Source organism: Nannobrachium achirus, assembly GCF_963921795.1.
Source record: "Nannobrachium achirus genome assembly, chromosome: 20".
Taxonomy (NCBI): Eukaryota; Metazoa; Chordata; class Actinopteri; order Myctophiformes; family Myctophidae; genus Nannobrachium; species Nannobrachium achirus.
In genome coordinates, this window is record NC_137827.1 from 36,569,218 (window position 1) to 36,591,607 (window position 22,390).

Here is a 22,390-nt window from a genome sequence, read left to right on the forward strand (position 1 = left end):
CCATTTGAAAAATAGCCGATCTTGTGAGCTTGTATTGTTGATCAGCTATTTTCAAAAGATGTATTTGAAAACTTGAAATGGGACATTCTGCATAATGACTCATTTTACTTTTGGTACTTTAAGTACAATACTTGATGCTTGTACTTTCACTCAATTACATTTTGAATTCCGGACCTTTACTTGTAACCGAGTATTTCTATATTGATACTTTTACTTAAGTAAAATATCTGAGTACTTTTTCCACCACTGTTAGCTGCCCGACTGTATTAATGGTCGCGAGAACAACGGAAACAATGTAGCGTTTCATGTGACAAATGTAACATTACATGTTTCAATCTCACCGCTTTTCCCTTACAAAACTACAAGGTCAGAGACAGCATTCACATAAAAATATGATTTAGAATAGCGAATTATCACGTTATATATATTTGGTGTATCTCTCTTTAAGCTTCCCATTCACCAACTATAGGATTAAGGGGCTCTTTTGTTTCAAATATGTTATTGTTTAGGTTTTTTTTTCTTCTTTTTTCTCCAAACGGGTGAACGTTGGCTATATTCGTAGTTTAGTCAAAGATTTGTTATTTTTCTCTAATTTATCGTATCATTTTCGCCGCCTGTCCGACCTGATTTGCCAATGTTAGAGAGACCATCATAGTTACACTATAATGTCTTATGTTGATATGAACAGCAGCTTATTAATGACGTCTATTACACTGTCATATACATGATTTAAAAAAACGAACAAGAAGATTGGAGGATTTGCTTTGTTTTGGGCCCCTGACAATCATTTTGCACAATGGTACATAATAGTCTACATTTTCTAGCCTTCAACTAGTGATATTGCACAACAATAGCTGACCTTTTGTGATTTGTAGGCTAGTATTTGTTTACTGGCAGCCTAAAAATCTGAGACTATAACTGAAAGATCCTATCAGTGTGCTATAGAGTTGGGCAACAAAGCTGAGCGTTAGCGATGTTATTCATCTGTTTTATATGACTCTATAAATGTACCCTGGGAAGTAAATAGCCCATATACTAACTCCTTATATTAGAAGCTAAACTAATGCTCCAAATATGACTGTGGCTTCTGTCCTATTTCCGGAGTGGAAATAAATACATGGGTCGGCTCTTTGGTTTAATTGAGGCTCATGTTTGAGTGGAGCTGGTGCTGATAGTGGCCGCTATCAGGGGTGTCACAAGGGGGGGGGGGGGGGGGGGGCGGGGGGGGGGAGTGGGACTGAGTTACTAGGGTGCAAGGGGCCTTTGAAAAATAGCAGATATACAAGCTCACAGCGTGGTACTGAGTGACGCGCTGCGAGCTTGTAGAACTGATATTTTTTAAAAGACTGTGCAAATCTGAATGAAATGTTATTGCGACCTACGGTCGTCGCACTTACTACAGAAAGCTGCTCGAGGTGTCCGTCCGTCCGTCCGTCCGTCCGTCCGTCACACACGTCACACGTCACACTTTTGCCCTGCTCATATCTCCGCAACCGTTGCCCCGATCCATGCCAGATTTTGCACACACACTCCTTACCTGCCAAACTACAACCTCCAAGGACCCCCGGAGCTCCAGGGACCCCCAGCTCCCTCGGGGACCCCCAAGTGTAAAAAATGAGCACATGTGCAAAAATTACCAAATGACCACCCCAACGGGGCTGCTCATGGGGCATTCCCGGGGACCACCCACTCCTGGTGCTCCAGAACGGATGCAAAAGTGGTGGCGCCCCCAGTGGAGGACCCCCTGCCACTGCAGCTCACATAAAATGCCGTAACTCGGGCTAGGAGCGACCGGGAGAGCCGGGGCCGGTACCTATTCGTCCGCCTTGGAGGCGCGGAGACCCCACCCCTCATTTCTCGCGCCACCATGAGGCCGATTCAGATTTTGCCCTAAAATCACGAAAATCACTACACAGTATGTCTACACTCATGTCATCAACATGCTCAGGAAGATTTTGGAAAAACACATTTTTGCTCTATTTGTGGAGATAAGTGACCTACGGTCGCTTATCTCCCGATTAGGGAGTCTAAAGCCCTTTGCACACAGGACAGTTGCGTTTTTTTCGTTTGCGGCATGAATAAAACGCATTGGATTTGGTGTGCAAGGCTGTGCGGAATCGGCGCTGCGGATCCAAAAAGGAGTCATAAAAGGGGTGATGAGTTTTTTACCGCATGCGACAAGACGCACGAATCGAACTGGGTTCGATCGAGAAAAAAACGCACGGCGGCAGCCACTCGTCGCACGGCTAATTCGGAGCCGGTGTGCATGAGGTCATAGAGAATCATTGTTTTCTTTTCAAAAAATTATATTGTCCGTTTTATCCGTGCGGTTAAACGCGCCTGTGTGCAAAGGGCTTTACTGGTGTATTTTTAAGCGAACATTTACAAGTAACTCAAATTTTGCTTCTGGAGGGTCCTTGCGTCCCTGGAACTAAATATTTTGAGATGGGGGTCCGTGGCCAAATATTTATCATTTTGGGGGTCCTTCATATGAAATAGTTTGAGCACTACTGACGTAGAAACATAGGTTTTTCAAAAATCCTTAGAAGGATTTAGAAGACATGGATAGAATCAGGTCAAAAATTGCAAACATTTTCAAGATTTTTCAAAAATTGCAGATCTACAATCTCGCAGCGCGGCACTCGGTGCCGTGCTGCGCTGTGAGCTTGTATATCTGCTATTTTTCAATAGTTAAAGCACAAAATAATGTGTTCCCAGTCTAAATGAGTTAAACCCCCTCCCCCAATGAAGAACATTCATGTACCCAGGGCCCAGAATTTGGTGCGACACCTCTGGCCGCTATTAATGCATCTGGTATCTCTTGAGCAGCAAGCTTACAGAAAAAGGAGTTAAAGCACATTGGGGTTTGCCAGATGAGCACCTGAATGATGACACTGTAGCTGATTAATAAACTGCAAGGTCAAATTCACAACATGACAACATAAACATTCCAAGTTTATTTCCTGTTGCAGTGTTTGTGCATATCACTATCTGCCATGCTGTTCCTAGCAACACACTGACAAGGTCTATAATTCATCACAACTTGTATTTTACTGATATTTCCTGATAAACAATAGAGATTCAAGTTGTCTTTTTTGTCTCAGCTGCTGTGATTATGCAGTTAAAATGCCCCCAGTTGTTGCTAGTCATCCTATCTATCCACTGTTGACAAAAGACGTAGACATTTTCAAGGGGAACTCTCAACAGTGTGGGTGGTCTTTACCTATTTACCATTCTAAAATCTTTCTTGATTCCATGTTGACAAATGATGTTGACTTCATGTTGTTTAGAAGGTAAATTGTCTAAGAAGAACAGTTCAGCGTGTGCTTTTGGGTTGCTCTGAATTTGAGGTCCTACTGTTCCTGTACTCTTTGTGTGTCAGGATGCTCTTATGTCATAACACCAGTGTTGAAATGTTCTTGGAGCAATGTCACCCAAACAAACATCTGTACATGGTACAAATTAAAGGGATTCTGACTCTGATTTGTGAACATGGCAGCGTGGTGATCTAGGTGGTTTGAGAGACCAGACGATCGTATAACCAGGGGAATTGACACCCACCACCACCCAAATGCTGGCACCTTTTTACTATGGATGTAGAATGTTTGTTTATTCTTAATCACACTGGCAGGTAACCCATCATTTGAGGCTTCACTGCTATTTCCAAAACCACTGGGCTGGAAATGCAGCAAAAGTGGACAGTCCTATCAAAAGTTTCCTTGAGATGAGATGCAGAATTAACAATTTCTTCAGAGTTGATCTGGATGGGAGCCTCAACCAAAATGCTTAAACTGTACAAATCAAATTCTCTCCAATCCAGGCCCTCCCGCCGACCATGGTGATCGTGGGGATCTACTGCGGGGTGATTGCTGTCATGTTTCTGCTGCTGAAAACGGTGAACTACCGCCTCCATTATGCCTTGGATGAGGGGGAGGTGGTGGAGCACCGGGCCAAGGAGACAGAGGGCATCAGGATTGGCACAGAGGGGGTCAACGATGGCAGCCCCACCCGCCAAGAGGACAGCAACGGCCCAGGGTAAGGTCTTATGTCACAGATAGGGCTGTCACAATTATTACATAATCGTCTAATCGTGATTATTTGATATTATCGCAATTATTTTGTCATAATCGTCATAATCGTGAATGTTGAAAAATGTCAGAAATAGTGGAAATAGCAGATCTACAAGCTCACAACGCGTCGTTATTTTTTAAGTAGTAAGTTGTCAAATATGTCAGTAATTTCTTGTGTATTTAGGTTAAGTGTCAAAGCCTAAAAGCCAAACAGAAATGTAATTATCAACAACAAAAACACAATTAAATCGTTAATCGCCAATTATTTGAGTGACAATTAATCGTCATGTAAAATGTCATATCGTGACAGGCTGACAGCCCTAGTCGTCACAGAGCCTTTAAGGCTGGGTAGTAAATAGAATGACTTGGTGTTTGCATTGAGCCTGGATATATATATTTTTAAATATAACAATTTAGGCATTTAGCAGACGCTTCTATCCAGAGTGCTTTACAAAGTGCAAGATTGGACTAAGTGCCATCGACATTGAGTTATCACAAACTGTGAGCAAGACCTATGTGTTGAAGTGATACTTATTACATCACTACTACCGATATTTAACTCCTTTTTGTGTTTTTACCCTTCAGGCTGGGAACACAGTTATGTACAGTATATAGCAACACAATTGTTTAGTTGCAGATGGACTTGTTCTAGTAAAATAAAAATAAAATACAATGCAGTGATTTCTTTTAGTGATTTCTTTTAATTTTTCTTTGTGGTACTTGAAAACACACTTCCGTGAAGCAAAAGTGAGTTCAGACTCAGAGAAGTCATAAGCTGCTAAGAGGATGATAATGGGACAGCTCTTATAGTATTGTGTAAACAGGCTGTATATGAGTGTTGTGCATTAGATCTCTAATCAGTGGTTGTGAAGTCCTAAATGGAGCACAAGTGTGGATTTTTTCAGTGTGAGTCAAGTCACTTTACATGGTGATCTAATTGTGAGTTTAAATATCTGTTGAGTTTCTGGTGTCAGAGGGTTGTCCTCTGGTCATGGCGCAGGAGAATAAAGCCTGCTACAGAGCAAATCAATACCTCACCTTCCACATTAGACAGTCAAGGCCAGCTGTAAATGGCAATCTGCTGTTGTCTTGTTTTTATGTAAAGGTCCCTAGTTCTTGTTGTGCAGGAGCTGAATGCCAGTGAGGTTCCAGGGTTCTTTTACTGCCCGGGCCTTGGAGAAGTGACTCATTTTCACATTCCAGGGGGAGCGCTTAGCAGGATGCTGAGAGAGAGAGGGAGAAAGAGAGAGGTGGAAAAGCAACAAGAATGAGAGCCCCTCGACCGCAGGGGCAGTCAGTCGTAGCTTTGCCTACACATCTGGAGTTGCATTCCAGGTTGTTGGGAGTTTACAGTAGAGCAGACAAGCTTGTTGAAATTGATTAACCACTTAAACCCCAGCATCCATATTCTGGGGGAACGTTCTTACTTTGTTAGCCAAAAATAGCAGATCTACAAGCTCACAACACGCCACGTCGCAATGCCTTGTAGAGGTTGTAGATCAGCTACTTCTGACAAAACGAAAAAAGTAATTCAAGTACAGACATGGAGCCAACTCTGGTCCAGTCTAGAGTAGGGATGGAACGATACGCGATATTATCGTTTATCGTGATAAAAAACACTCACGATAATCGTATCGCGGAGATTCAATTTATCGTGATATCGTCCTCCGTCATGCACTGTGTCTGTGATCAATTCACCTTTTATTTGCAGAGCTGCATAGCCGGTACCACTTAAACCCTCTATAATTGGTAAAAGGTACTTCTAATATACGTACTTGATACAGTGACAGTCTTTTTTTTTCCACTCTTATCAAATGACTTTCCCAAAAATAGCCGATCTACAAGCTCACAACGCGTTGCGACGTGATGCATTGTGAGCTTGTAGATCCGCTATTTTTTGGCAAATGTTCCGCCCCAGGATAATGCATTTTGATTATCGCGATAATATTGTGCATTCTTTGGTCACAATAATTGTGATATGAAATGTTCATATCGTCCCATCCCTTGTCTAGAGGGCTTAAGTGGTTAAGGTGTTATTATACCACCATCCTCCATGCTCCCCCTCTACCTCTCTCTCTCTCTCCCTTCCTTCCCACAGTCTCCTTTGCTCAGACTCACATATTATGTCATACACCGTGTAGTGCACTTTATTGCTTTGAATGTTTGTGTTGTGGTTTGACCTCTTAAGAAACATTTTCTGGCATATGGAAATGATTTATAGACGATCGCTGGCAACTTGTTTTTTTTCCGACATACTGACTGGTTAAACAAGCACGTCCGGGCTAAATTTAGGCCCAGAGAAAGTCTACAAGGAACTTTTTCTTCCCTTTTAGCCCTTTTTGTAGTTTCTCAAAATGTACGTGTCATGAAAAGCATACGCCTGTGTTATAAAATGAGTTTTAATTAAAGGTATGATTAAAACCCACTTTTCTGTGTGAATGAATGGTAGATTCTGAACGAGGTGAATAGTACATAGAGTGATTGCGTGTGTCTCCGTCTGTGTGCATTTGTGTGTCAATAGTACATGTTTGAAATTGAATATCTGCGTTTGCGTGCCTCTGTTCATCTGCGTATGTGTGCCTGCATATCCGTGTATGTTTTCATGTGTGTCTTGTATGTGTAGCTGTGTCATCCTATGTGTATTACCTCACAGGGACCCTGGAGGGGGTATTGAGATGGCAGACTTCATCCGGGAAGAGACCCCGCCTGTTGACTGCAGTTCCAGGAACTCCTATGCTGGCATGGATGCCAACCACCAGGTAAACGGAGGAATGACAGCTCTCAACAGATGTCTCTAATTTACAGTCAGGGTTCCCACGGTCATGAAATTCCTGGAAATATTTTGAAATTAGAAAAATATTTTTCCAGTACTGGAAAAGTTTTGGAATTGATCAAGGGTCTTGGAAGGTCCTGGAAAAAATAGCTATGCATTGTCTTTGGTTATTGATTTTGTTAATACCTCTGAAATGACAAATTAAACATTGGCCAAATTGTGAAATATTAGAGGCAGAAATGTTGCGAGGCGTTGTGAGCATGTAGATCTGCTATTTTCACAATAGAAATGTGTTATACAAAATTCCTCAACTCTTAGTGCTCGTCAGTGTGGGGGTCCACAGTTAAAATATGATTATTTCAGGGGTCACAGCCTGAAAAGGTTGAGAACCACTGGCATACACTACCTGTCTTTGGGCATTGCGCATAGGAGTAAGCGACTTGTTATTGAGCTGAATTATTGTTATATAGTCCTCGAAATTGGGTTAAATATTCTGGAAAGGTTTTGGAAAAGTTTTGGAAATTAATTGGTAAAAATGTGTGGGAACCCTGTACTGTACATCTAAACAAGTGGTTCGATTTGTAATTTGTCTCCCATTCTTTCGTCCATAAGATCCACTTATTTCTTTGTAGCTCAGAATGTGTGCTATTGCAATGTGTAACTAAATTAGAATTGTGGTTGAACGGAAAGCCGCCTAATTTTGAGTCCCTTTCCCACTATGTGATCAGTAAAGGATTATTACATCATTTTCATTTTTTTAATAAAATAAACTTTGTGTCCAAGAAGAAACAATCTTTCTTTTTCACTGTGTGTGCAACTCACACTTCAACCCAGAGAAGTAACACACATTACATTAGCACAAACCTACTGTAAGTGTGTAACGTATCACACTTAGACTTGAAGTTTATGTAGCTTCCTGTCCATTTATTATAGCAGGGGAGGGAGGGGATGGGGCATTTGGTGTACGTGTTCTCATTTGGCTTGAAATGCATGCATACTGGCTGTCAGCAGATTGCTTTCTGGGTTTAATATTCTGTGTTATTAAGATGTTTTATTTTGCAAGATATATTTAACCTCAGAATCCCCATGGGTGCCGTGTTCCTAGTCTGTGCGCTCTGTGTCCTTGAGCTGCTAATCATCTGGCGTGTTCTGCTCAGCTGCTGTGCTCTGCCACCTACATAAGAAGAGAGAGAAGCCCCAGCTCTTATCTCTGTAATGATGTTGAAGAAGCAAATAAAAGGGCTTTCTGTGACAAAAGGATTATTTTGGAACTCGTCTCTTTTACCTGTATAAACACTGCATTCATTGTCACAGGCAGACACACACACACACACACACACACACACACACACACACACACACACACACACACACACACACACACACACACACACACACACACACACACACACACACTGTTCCCCCACTCTCGTGGAAGTATTTGTCCTTAAATGTGCTGTTAATTACCTGAGCACGATTTTAGGAATTGCACAGGGACATTTGATATTTTAAGTTTAACAATACATGGCTTGACTTATGAAGGGCTTTTGTCTTCTTTAGATCGGATCCACCCATGGAGGAGCAACAACAGCCAAAGGTAACTATGACCACCAACTATGTAATTGCACTGCATGCAAGTGCACAGTTACTATATGTACAGTAAGTGCACTGCATGCAATTGGGACAGGTATATAATTGCACCAGTGGTGGAAAAAGTAATACATTTCTTTACTTAGTAAAAGTATCAATACTGCAATGTAGAAATATGCTTACTCAAGTAAATTTTGATTAGCAGACTTTTAATTGTAACAGACTGGTAATCAAAATGTACTTTTTGGCATCAAGATATACTTAAAGTACCAAAACTAAATGTACTCATTATGCAGAATATCCCTTTTCACAAGGTATCTTATTTGTAAAATTTATGATCTACAAGCACACAATGGTTCGCAACACGGCTAACTAGCAACTTAAGTTTAAAAAAAATAGTTGTAGTGGAGTAAAGTACAATATTGCCTATTAGATGTAGTGTAATAGAGGTAAAAGTGTTGAAAATTGGACATACTGAAGTAAAGTACCTCAAACTAAAGTTCAGTACTTGTGTGAATGTACTTAGTTAATTTCCACCACTGCATACATTTACGTGTACAGTAAGTGCAGGGCTGTGCCGGACAAATGCGGGGCCCTGTGCGAAGTCCTGTGCGAGGTCTCTCTCTCTCTCTCTCTCTCTCTCTCAACTCTCTCATAAGTAACGGAAGGGAAGGGAACGCTGAATCGAGTTGATCCCGGTACGTGTCTCAAGACTAGATACATTAAATCCCATAGCCCGAAGGGACAGTCAGCGTTTCACTGGTTGTTGCTGGTTGTCAGGGAGATATCACAGCCAATCGGTTGACAGGCTCTGTCTCCGTCCTTCAGATTGCGGTGTTTGTGTGAAGATTTAATATGAAAACAAAACTAAATCAATTAACCAAGCCTAGCGCAGGGCCCTTGCAGGGGCGGGGCCCTGAGCGACCGCACCGTTCGCTCTACCTTTGGCTCGGCCCTGAGTAAGTGCACTGCATGCAATGAACAGGCATGTAAAAACAAAGTGCAAAAGTCTGTATCTTCTTGTGAAACACACGTGCATTGCGCTGATGTTTTCTAAAATGGATCACTACACCACTGACCACTGTGGCCTCCACTGCCCAGGGGATGTGTTCTGACTCAGCGTTGTTATCGTGACCTCTCTCTAGACACATCAAGACACTGCCACTTTAAATACAGCTAAGCAATGCTGGCTCCACACAATGCAACACACTGCAAACACCAGTGAGTTAGCTGTTCCCTGGGAGGTCTTTTTATGTATTTTTTATTATTTAAAAATAGCAGAAGATGACAATAAATGAAGTCTCTGACAGTGGTGCTTTGGGGGTCCATTGTGCTGAGAGTTTCAGAGCAAGGCGGCTGTGTTGTGTGAATTATTCAGTGAGGCCGCTCGATGCCATTCTAATTAACCAGCAGTTTCTAATGACAGGAAGTGGTCTGAAGTAGAACAAGGGCTCTGCTGGGGTTTTGGCTTTTTAATCCTCTTCCCCAGAGAGCTGACATCTACTCACAATGTCCATCACAAAACAAGCAGTAACTCAAAATAACGTACTGTATTGCATCCCTCTGGGAGAGCACGTTCTTCAAAGGTTGGCCTCATGTTATCCAAATATTTAGGGTATCTCCAAGAGTGCTCTCTTTTTGTATACCATTTGATTTATGATCATTTTATGTCTTGTCTTAATATTTACACTGTACACTGTTCAACTGCTTTATTTACATAGGGTAGTGAAAGACACAGGAAAGTGGGACAGAGAAACATGATTAGGCAAGTTTTGTCAAGTTACATTTATTTAAAACTCAAGACATTTAGCAGGAATAAAAACATGTGTAAACATGTGTAAAAATAACCAAATAAAAATGAACTGTATATTGTATAATATGAACACCTCCAGATTCAGAATATGCATACAGGCACATACTGTACATACAAGTGGGGGCGTCAGGAGAGAGTAGCTACAAGCAAATGATAGGTAGATCTTTATTGATCCTGTGGGGGAAATTCAGGTGTCATCATAGCAACACTACAGTAGGCAAGAAACACAGGACAGATACAGGTAAAAGTAGAGAGGGAAAAAAAACTAAATAAAGACTTAAAGTCTGGCCTGGCCATCTGGTTGGTATGATATGGGCTGACATTAAGCTATAGTGTGGGAATATGCATAGATAAATACTGTATGTAGTCAGTCTACATTGAATATAATGAGGAATACCGGTATACAATATATTGTTGGTAAAACATTTACAGCAGGTTCCCTAAGCAGGCTTCTAATTATGATGCTAGTGTACATCTCGGTAGTCCATGAGCAAAAGTGCCAGAGTGAGTGAGGAAGTTTCATGAATCCAAGGACGGAACAGTATCCATGTATACTATCCATTCATCATGACACTGTTCCTGTCTGCAGGAGGAGATGTGGAGAAGAACTCAGATGACCTCAGCTTGACCCTGGTTCAGAGCTGCAGCCATGATCATGGTAATGACAAACACAAAGAAGTGTTATTTTGACATTTTGTGACATCTGTATATTTGTTTCTCTCTGGGAACTTGTCACATTTGGCACCATAGTAGTACTCAGCACATAGGTTAACAGGCTCTGTCTAATTGATTTGTGTCTTTCTATTGTTGGGTACAGTGGTACACATCTTTTGCATGTCTATATATTTACCTAATGTTCTGTCTTATGTTTATACTGGTTGATCTGGCAGTAAACAAAAACAAAAGTACTTGACTCCTTGTTTTCAAGAAAGTAAAGCCCTTTAATGTTCTTTCCATCCCGCCAGACTTGATGTCAGACCCAAAGATGTACTGCCTTGTCTCCAACGACTCCTTCGCCTCCATGCAGCCCTCGACCTCTCTGGGGCCTCCGGAGCTGACCAGGGAGTCGGGCGACCTCTGTAGCTCAGCTGCTATTCACTTCAGCCAATCACACTCGTCCGGCGACACAGAGCTGAACACTCACGCACCAGCGCAGTCTCAGTCTTTCAGGAAGGAGCTGCGATCTCGAGGCCTGCCCCGCACCTCTAGTTCAGCAGGTTCGGCCTTCCCTGACCCCTCCCTGCCAGACTTTTCTCTCTACCCTCCACCCAGGAGAGGAGGCCTCGACCCGGTGTGCGAATTGGACACAGGCAAATCTCACAGAGACAGAGACAAAGAGGGGGCTGAACAGCCGTACCAGCAAGACCAAGCAGTCGCCTCCACCTCGGGGGCAGAGTGCTACCAGAGACACCAGGAAACGCGCAGAGTAGCCCGCTCTGCCTCCAGGGAGGCAGGAGAGGGCAGCTCTGGTCTGTACCAGGTGGATGTAAGCGGTGGGGGGCGAGGTGGAGGTGGCGGTGGGAAGTCCCACCACGGAGGAGAGCGCAGCGCCGACAGTCTTCGGAGCCTGAGCACTCGCAGTAGTGGCTCCACGGAGAGCTACTGCAGCGGCACGGACCGAGACACCAACAGTACCATCAGCAGCTTCCACAGCGAGCAGACCAGCTCCACCCACGTGGAGAGCCTCCTGTCACTCTCAGGGGACGAGCGGGGAACTCGGGACAGAGGGGAGGCCTCCTCTGCCATACCCGTCGGCGGCAGGACTTCTAGCCTCGGCAGCATCAGTGCCCGAGGTCTCGCCGGCGGCCTACCCTCACGGGAAGCCAACAAAAACCCTCACGCCAATGAGCTGATGGCCAAACAGCCTGCTGAAAAAGTGCCAACATCTGCCACTGCCCAGGAGCCGACAGAGCCCTGCGGATGCCAGGATGAGCCTGGGATGAGGATGAGCGCCGATGGTTCGGCTGCCGTGATGACACCTGTCCGAGAACGGGACAGAGACGACGTGCGGCCCAAGTCAGCCTGTCTTGCACAGCGGTCCTCCTCGTCCCGAGGGGAGGCGGGAAGGAGCAGCCGCCGGCGAGCGGGCAAGAAACGGGCAAGCAGCTTCGATGCCAGCCGCCACCGGGACTACATGTCCCTCCGGGGCATGGCCAAGCCCCACAGCGCTGTGTTTGCTGGGGGCACAGGCGGCGAGGAAGACTCGAGTGACCAGAGCGAGCTCAGCTGTGCCTCCAGCCTCCATTCCGCCCACCACCTCAGCACCGACAGCTCCTCCAGCACCACCTCCCACTCCTGCCACTCCCCTGAGGGCCGCTACCGCGCCCTCAAAGCCAAGCACACTGCAGCCCACGCTGCGGCCTGCTCCTCTTCCTCCAAAGTTGTGATGGGATGCGAGGGAGGAGGAGTAGGGGGAGGCCGCACGGGGGCAAAACGCCGTGCCTCTCGACGGACCCCGAGCACAGGCAGCGCCAAAACACACGCCAGAGTGCTGAGCTTGGACAGTGGCACGGCGGCCTGCCTTAACGACCCCAACCGCCTGGGTGCCCCCGCTGCGCCCCGGCCCCTCACCACCTCCAAGTCGGACCTGGAAGCCAAAGAAGGCGAGGTTCTTGACCCGGCATCCCTGCTGGGCCGGGCCTCCCAGCTGGAGTCGGTCACTCGCTCCAGGAACAGCCTGCCCAGCCAGGCAGCCTTCACTGAGCCTCAGGATGTCACCTCCAGCTCCCTGCGGGGTAGGTACCGCTGACACAGTGGTTCTCAAAGTGGGGTCCGGGGACCAGGGGGTCCCCAGCAAAATGTGTTCATATAGCATCAAAATCAGTTTAACCAGTTTAACCCTATTTCATACTTATGCCGTTCAAAAATGGCCAACCAGCAAATTTTTTTTATGTTTACGGGGGTCCCTGGCTCAAAGTCTCTTCAGATGGTGGACCGCGACCAAGCACATATCAGTTTGAGGGTCCCTAGACATGAAAATGTTGAACCACTGCACTAACTAACACTGATTCCTGTGTGCACGCTTATTGTTTGATGAAACGGTTATATTTGAAACACGTAAAATCTAAAATGCATGTGAATGGTCTTAATGTTTTGCGCTGTGCTGTCCTTCCAATATTTAACTGTGATCGTTTTGCAACATACACTGCATTGCACTGTTTGTTGAACATGGATTAAAATATAGACCTTCAGATTTCTATTGTAGATTTCTATTGTTTCTGGTGGAGATAGATTACATTGGTTGGCTCTTTAACAGTATGTGTCTGGTTGCTGGCCTTGCTTCCAAGTTTAGCAATTTTGCCTTCCATTTTCTTGTGATAAATAGTATTGATTGAAGACAGTGGAATATTTTCACGTTGTAAGCATTAAACATAGGGACTTAGTTCATAATTATTGAGAATGAAAATGCTTTCAGATTAGGGATGTAATGATACCAAAAAAACTAATAATAACTAGTCCTGTGCCCGGGGGTGTGCACAGTATTTGAGGGATTGAATGTAGGAGTCTCAGAAGTAATGTTGGATAACCCAGACCGGTGCCTGTTGGGAAGAATAGTCACCATTGATGTCCAGTTGTGCAATACGCCTGTCTGTCTGGCTCTCTTTTATGCCCATATGGTGTTCCGTGTCCAGGCCATGTCATCTCCAAATTTGGGCACTGTAGTGATGTCAGTTGGGCATTGTTTCAGCATGCGGCTGTTACCATAGTGGTGACACTGTTAAGTATCAGTGATGTCAGCATGCGGACAGATGGCGGACAGACATTCCGTAAATTAATAGTTGGATAATAATTAATAATCAGGAGGTAGAGTGGCCGTCTTTGAATCAGAAGGTTCCAGGTCTGATCCCCAGCTATGTGTTGAAGTGTCCTTGAGCAAGACACTGAACCCTTAACTGCTTCTGATGAGCAGGTTGAAAGAAGGGTCAGAAAGACTAGAAAGTCAATTTATAAATGCAGTCCATATACCATACAAAGCTGGTAGCATGTGTCTTTCACCGAAAACAGCTGACACACAAGCCTGCCACATCTTTTGAGTGTGTAAGGGCGTGAATGCATGCATGGATACTGGAATGCATGCATGGATACTGAATACTTATTATAGATGCCTCGACAGGCCCACCATAATATTGAGACATTTTGTTGTTGCAATATTGCGATAACGACAATATTGTTACGCCCCTATTTTAGGGTTTAAAGGGGTATTTCGGTCAAAAACGACTTTCCTACCTTTCAAATGATGATTCGGGAAGCTTCTGGGTTGATCCAGGTGTTGTTTGACCCATAGCAGCATTTTGTTCCATTTTCGATTTTCTCCCCTGCACCCCACGGCTCCAAAACGGCACCTTTTGGGTCGTTCCGTAATCCGGTTGTTATTCTCGCTCAAAATTCACTTTTCTCGCTCGGTATCAGTCCCTCATACTGTTGTTAGCATATCCGAGCTACACCAGCTCCTGGTCGCCGCCATGTTTGTTTACAAAAAGCTCAACTCTGAACTCAGGCCAACTAGAGAAACACTGGGAAATCCCGTTTTGTATCGCGTGACTCCCCGACGCGCGACGAACAATAAAACACAAAAATGCTCTTAGCCAAAGAAAAAAGATGTAACTATGTCGACAAAGTCTGCAGAGTGATGTATGGTGTAGCCTCTTGTCTGCCTCAACCGGTAACAGGCTGTGGGGGAGGGAGGTGGAGCTGTGAGAGCAGCAGCAGCAGCAGCAGCAGCAGCTCGTGAACGTGCGTTTCCCAACGGGTTAGGGATTTCCCAGTGTTTCTCTCCTGGGCTGCGAGTTGAGAGTTGAGCTTGAAGTAAACAAACATGGCGGCGACCAGGAGCTGATGTAGCTCGGATATGCTAACTACAGTATGAGGGACTGAGACCGAGCGAGAAAAGTGAATTTTGAGCGAGAATAATAACCGGATTACGGTACGACCCTAAAGGTGCCGTTTTGGAGCCGTGGGGTGCAGGGGAGAAAATCGATAAATGAACAAAATGCTGCTTTGGGTAAAACAACACACAGATCAGCCCAGAGCCTTCCTGGATCATCATTTCAAAGGTAGGAAAGTCGTTTTTGACCGAAACTCCCCTTTAACCATTTAAATTCCTCTCTCTACATACTTAGTTCTCAGTTGATAGTATCGTGTGGTATGCACACTGCCCTCTCTAGATTCACATCATTCCTGCTATTGTTCATTGACAATGGAACACCTCAATTACACATTGTAAAGACAGCAAATTTAAAATTGATGGAGTGATATTTTATGCTTCATAGAATTGTTATTGCTAATTAATTTCATACTGAAAACAAATTACATGATGTATTGGGACATGTGGAAACTACATGCTTCTGATGTAGTTGATGGAATGCAGTAACTCTTGGTCAATGTGGCTCTCCTTCATCTTGCCTCTCTGGCAAGCCTTGTCTATTAGCATTTTTTTATTACTTTTAATCAGTTTCCCTCAGATTAAACTTATGTACCGTAAATGTATGTGCAAAATAGTATACAGTATATAGATATAGTGAGCTCTGCTTGTAGCTCAGATCTTGATAAAGACATTTCGAGTAGAGGGAGGGGGAAAGAGCGGACATAGTTTAGAACCATGTCAACTAAATATTCAGTATTTAAGTGGTTAACCACATGAACCCTTAACTTGCATCCCTATTCTGTGGCAAACTTTCAGAAGAAAATAGCTGCTCTACAGGCTCACAATGTGATGCATTGCGACACATAGAGCTTGCAGATCGCGGCTATTTCCAGCAAAGAGATTTTCTCTAGAGGGGAAAAAAGAGGGCTAAGTAGTAAGGTCTAAGTGTTTAATATTGATGTGTAAATCAATGCAAGATGACTTAACAATTTTGGGACTTAGACTGGTAGAAAAGACAACAATGCATTCATAGCCATAGCTGTAGATGCTACACGCTTCTATTGTAAGCTCCTTAGTCACCACAGGTCACATCTGTGTCACTGAATGACTGCGCTTTCCATCATAATTGAATGACCATAATTGCGCAAATTTCCCGGCTGGTTTGGGTGTAGTCCAGACTCAGGTTTTGTCCCATTGTTGCCACTGTGTGCTTGAGTGCCTGAATAAGACGTTGTCTGTAGGGCTGTCACAATTATTACATAATCGTCTAATCGTGATTATTTGACATAATCGTGATTATTTTTCATAATCGTCATAATCGTGTCCATGTCAAAAATAGTGGAAATAGCAGATCTACAAGCTCACAACACGTCGCATCGCGACGCGTTGTGAGCTTGTAGATCGGCTATTTCCACTATCAAAGTTATTTTTTAAGTAGTAAGTTGTCAAATATGTCAGTAATTTCTTTGTATATTTAGGTTATGTGTCATATCTACCATGTACAACGTCAAAGCCTAAAAGCCAAACAGAAATGTAATTATCAACGACAAAAACACAATTAAATCGTTAATTGCCAATTATTTGAGTGACAATTAATCGTCATGTAAAATGTCATATCGTGACAGCCTAAGTCCAGACTCAGGTTTTGTCCCATTGTTGCCACTGTGTGCTTGAGTGCCTGAATAAGACGTTGTCTGCCTTGCTCCTTTGGCGTGACCATGGTGAGTTTCCATGGAGTGACGGGCCTGACCGAGGCACAGCGTTCCCAGTGCGTTTCACCATTAGCATGATGGGACAGTGTGCGCTTTGTGTTAAGGTTAGACAAACAGCAGACCCTCTCATAAGGGGCCTCCGCCCGCGTGTCTATTACACGTTTATTTCCCCCTCATTTTCTTCTTTTTTTTAAAGGAGAATGGGCAGTCCATTCACCGTAATATTTGTTTTCTTTTATTGAAGCAGGCTATTGAAAAAGCCAAGAGACAGACTGGAATAGGGACAGAAGAGAAGGTTCTGACAGGATCTGGTCCTAGGCCAGGCAGGGTTACACCCTGTCACACCGTGATCAAAATAAAGACTTAAGTGGTTAAGCAAAACAAACAAACGTTTGTAAAAGTGTACATTTGTGTGGATCAGAGAACAAGAGTCTTTACCCATTCAGAACGGGTACAGATTTTGTGTATCATTATTTTATGCTTTAACTATTGAAAAATAGCAGATATACAAGCTCACAGCGCGGCACCGAGTGCCGCGCTGCGAGCTTGCAGATCTGCTATTTTTGAAAAATCGTGACAATTTGAATTTTGACCCGATTCTATTAAGTGTCTTTTGAATCCTTCTAAGATTTTTTGAAAAACCTATGTTTCTATGTCAGCAATCTGGCCGGCCATCGTCAAAGAAAAGGTCCTTTTCACTTAACTGGAGCTCAGTTAGTCTGTTCTTGAGAGACTACTATGTCAGTGGTTCTCAGACCTTTTCATGTGAAGGACCCCCAAAATGATATGTATTTGGCCACGGACCCCCATCTCAAAATATTCAGTTCCAGGGACCACCCAGAAGCAAAATTTGAGTTACAAACGTTCGCTTTGAAAATACATATATTCAAAGATTTGCACACATTTTCACGACTTTTTCAAAAATAGCAGATCTACAAGCTCGCAGCGCGCGCTGTGATGCTTGTATATCTGCTATTTTTCACTGGTTAAAGCATTCAATAATTCTAGGCCTAAATGGGTTAATCACTGCACGCGTGCATGGACGACGTGTACACAAATACAAATCCTCCCCGCTGTTAGGCTAGTATTGCTTGCTATTGTCCTGGATGTGGTCTTTGGCTTGTAGGTATTGTGTACATTCTGTCAGGCTGACAGTGTTGATTGTTTCTTGGCTCTCCTGGGTTTGCTCCTTTTGGGATATTAGAGGCAAGGGTGTGCCCAGACTTGCCTCCCTGTGCTGGCAGCAAAAAGAGCTTGATTTACATTTCGTTGCGTGTCTGACTCTGGCTTGGTTGTAGGAGAGATGCAGCCAAGAAACGATGACCATCTGACCTCACTATGTTGATAACCGTGCAGGGCATATGCTGTCAAATACTATATGTTTAACACTGAGAATGTACTATTAGAACCAAATTGACTCTTACGGGTCATTTTGGTTGCATTTGATGTTGTACAGTACACTCTCAGAGTTAGAATTCAATAAATTAACTCTGAGGATTGTACACTGTAGGTTTTGTGTGTGCATCTTCTTTTTTTTAAGTTGTCAAAATGACACGACAGGAATGCCCACAGTTGTCAGTTGGCATCATCCTCAGTGGCAATTTAACCCAGAGGGTGCAAGAATGTACCAATTGAGATATGGGTCGATTTTTACGCTCATCAGTAATGGGTATATTTTTTCACTCATCAGTTAAATGAATACTGATGATTTTGCTTTTGGACTTTTGGAGGTAAAAACATAAATAGCTAGCCTATTTAACCTTTGTAAGAACGCCTCAAAGAAACGAGGACGAGGGGTAACATCCATGTTGACGACCGCTCCAATCATGTCCTCTCGCCATGACAGCCCCGGGGAGCGAGGAGACGGTCACGTTCCGACGAGAACGTAGCACGTTCCGTCGGCAGGCGGTGCGGAGGCGGCACAATGCGGGGAGTAACCCCACGCCACCCACCTCTCTCATCGGATCTCCTCTCAGGTACGCCGTGCATGCCGACGCTGGGGGTGGGGGGGGGGGGGGGGGGGGGGGGGAGCTTCTGGCATTGGTACACAGCAAAATCCTCAGTGTGTCCATTTACAAATCTAGTACGAATGCTTTCTGCAGGTACAAATATAACCAAATTGCATGTGTTACCAGTGTACGCTCAGATTTACAAATGGCTAAATGAACATGAGGATTCTACTGTGTGACCTAAGGTGTTCGCATGCTACCAGGCACCACTCTGTCCCCTCTGTATTTTCAGTTCCATCCCCACATCAACAGTAACTGTCATTCACTCTTTTCCTCTGACACTGCCAGCGTGCCTTAACTCCTTTGCATGCTGGGAAAGCCCTGCATGACCATTCTCTCCCGTTGTGACTGTGCCATCATGCGTGTCTCGCATTCTGCATGTGATCCTCCTTTCGTCCCAATATGCCAGTGTTTTTGAAGGCTTGTTGTCGCCCTATATCCACCACTTTATCGCACCAGATCTAGCCTCTTAAATCCCCCCCCTCCCCCCGCACAGATCAGAGAATGGAGTCCTCACAAAACCCTGACAGAGAGACCCAAGGGCATTGCCAGCTCTGATCTGTCTCACGCAACCGTTGCCTCTCATAAAAGTGCTTGGTAACACAAAGCATCCTCCTGTATCATGTTACTGTGTCCTTCTCTGGGAGCTCTCCTAGAGAGAGAGAGGGGGGTCAATGATATTGATCAGTGTGAAAATCAAATACAAAAGAGAACGCATGTCGTTCAAGTCATCCGCTTCTCCACCTAAGGTGAATGTTCAATACTTTTAGCATAATTGTCCATAAATGGCCCTTAAGTGCCCAGCTATCATTTTACACCATATAATTTCACTTTCAGTTAAGGTCACGGTGACATTTTAGAACAACCCTATATCTTAGGGATCTGATTTTTCCAATGTTTTCAGGGTCGGAGCATTAATTTGGAGATCATTGTCTCTAAATATTTTCCATGCGGCTTGTGCACCCCTGGTCATACCCTTTATTTGAGCAACATTTCCTCTATCCCCCTCTTTACTGGGATATCTAGCATCTTTCTGCTGGAAAGCCCAAGGGTATCTATGGCAGCCTCAATCCATTTACGCGAGCCTCATCAATCCATCTACTATCCTCTTTATGTGGACAGCTAACCTTGGAGACCTAACGCATGCATTGATGCAATGCTAAAGGAGCTTTGGTTTGATTGTTGTCAGAGTGACGAGACTCCAGTGACTTGGCATGACTGATTGCTACAGTAGCTGGCAGAGCACTTTAAATCTGTGCTTCTTAGGCTTTGATCAGACTACAGGCAATTCTGATTCGTTTCTCAAATACAACGTTAACTAGGACTGACTGTCTGCACTATTGTTTGAGAGTGATCAGTTCGGCTTTGTGTATTCAGACATTGTTGACCTACTTGCATTGGTTGCTGTGGTAATAACAGACGTGAGTAATGTTTAACTAACTGTATGAGACTCTGGGTGAGACCATGTCGCTCCCTGAAAATGGCAGATCTACAAGTATAAACCAGGCTCCAGTGTCTTGAGTGTCTAGACTGAGACATGTCTTTAGAAATCAGCACTTCAAACTGAGACATATCTTTAGAAATCAGCACTTGAAACCACCCACTGTAGATTAGGGCATTCTCCAAATATTCGAATATCAAAGTCACTATTCGACGTTGTTCACCAAGTCGAATATTCGCTTACGGTATTTTTATTGTTTTCTCTTTAAAAATATATATAGTTTATAATGCTGGTGGATGAATTTGTTAATGCTCTATATAGTGAGGGAAAGTTAGCCGATTGCTACATCAATCTGGGAACTAAATCTAAATCAATAGCTTTCTTCACAAATGTGTTCATAAAGGTGTCTACTATCACCTCTGAACTTTGTCAAACCCAACTCCCTTGACACACTTTGCGGGAGCCAATCAAAGTTGGGGGTATCCCGAGGGCCTGGGATTAAAGGGGGAAAAATAAAAAAATGGCCAATATGAACGTATGAGGTGTGTAATTAGGGTATTCTTGGGCTGCTGAATCCATTCCAACCATTTGTTTTCAGTTAAAATGTTTCCTTGGACATAAACTAGGCCTAATTGGCCAAAGCTTAGCCAATCATGTCATTCAAGTTCACCTGTGTCCTGTTGTTTTAAACCCTGTGTTTGAGTGTTCCTTGTCAGATTGCATCATGTTATCCTGTGTGTCATAATGTGCCCTTACCCGCCTGATCTTGAATAGTTTTCATGAATTCAAACCCTACTCCAACCATTTTTTTGTATTACCAATATTATGTCTCTTGGACACACAAAAGTAGGTGTGGCCTATTTTATGGCCAAGGAGTCATTTTAACTGAAAACTAATGGTTGGAACGGATTCAGCAGCCCAAGAATACCCTAATTACACACCTCATACGTTCATATTGGCCATTTTTTTATTTCCCCCCTTTAATCCCAGGCCCTCGGGATACCCCCAACTTTGGTTGACTCCCACAAAGTGTGTCAAGGGAGTTGGGTTTGACAAAGTTCAGAGGTGATGGTAGAGTCCTTTATGAACACGTTTGTGAAGAAAGATATTGATTTAGATTTAGTTCCCAGATTGATGTAGCAATCGGCTAACTTTCCCTCAGTAATACCAGGGGTTCTCAAACCTTTTTAGGCCGTAACCCCCAAAATAAACATATTTGAACTGGGGACCCCCACCCTGACAAGCACTTGGAATTGTAGGTATTACATTTAATGTGACTTGGTTCCACAGATAAATATTTGCGAGGCGTTGTGAGCATGTAGATCGTCTATTTTCACAATGTTCGCCTCTTGCTTACTTAATATTTGACATTTTGGCCAGTCCTGTAGAATATTTCACTATTCGAATACTTTGAGGTCGAATAATTCGAATACTAAAAATCACTATTCGTGAATGCCTTACTGTAGATATGTGATTCTAATCTGGTTTGAAAAAAATATTGTATATGTTATACACATGTTGCTGTTCAGAAATCGGATAAAAACAATCTGATTTCATTCAATCTGGTCTGGCCAGAAATTGGATTTGGCTGAGATTCCCATATCCGTACTGCTGTGGCTTGATGGCTATGGCTATAGAGACCTACAGTACATGTAGGAAGGACCCAGCCTGATCCCTGCAACAGCCATTGTTTTCATCCATGTCCAAGTGTCTTTGAGCAAGGCACCGAACTTGCAAAGAACAAACAAATTCATTCAAAATCACATATTTACACTCATGCAAATGTACACGCTATTAAAACCAGGCCACCACAAACCACATCAAAATAACATTATGTTCCTTTTGTGGGTTTAGTGGGTGGTCCATGAAATGTACATTTCTATTCTATTGGCCATATTCATTCTGCGGCTCTTAAGTCATGCTCGAGGGTAGGTTTCAGTATTCACCGTGTGAATATGGCCAATTGTAAACATATTTCCTACCAGGTCTGTGTGCCTCCCTCCTATGGTTATCATTTCCCAAACAGTTTTTCATCTCTAGCCAAGGCTTTGCTTTGCTCTGCATCCGCCCCGTTGCTGCAAGGTCACATCTCCAAATGCTGAGCCTTGGAAAACGTTG

The 22,390-nt window shown here is 43.7% G+C and overlaps 1 protein-coding gene across 7 annotated transcripts in view; it reads left to right on the top strand.

Annotated features, from left to right (window-relative positions):
- Positions 1–22,390, top strand: part of pcnx1 (pecanex 1) — a 59,644-nt gene that overhangs the window by 650 nt on the left and 36,604 nt on the right. For 5 of the 7 annotated variants that reach the window (XR_013963151.1, XM_080751232.1, XM_080751233.1 and 2 more), the window contains exons 2-7: positions 3,821–4,035; positions 6,724–6,829; positions 8,404–8,440; positions 10,836–10,904; positions 11,212–12,981; positions 18,669–18,798. Coding sequence is in view for 6 of the 7 variants with exons in the window: in XM_080751232.1 (XP_080607358.1) it covers positions 3,821–4,035; positions 6,724–6,829; positions 8,404–8,440; positions 10,836–10,904; positions 11,212–12,981; positions 18,669–18,798 (2,327 nt within the window). In the remaining variant the exon portion in view is untranslated. The remainder of the gene's footprint in view (positions 1–3,820; positions 4,036–6,723; positions 6,830–8,403; positions 8,441–10,835; positions 10,905–11,211; positions 12,982–18,668; positions 18,799–22,390) is intronic. The other 2 variants (XM_080751236.1, XM_080751237.1) reach the window with 1 other exon arrangement.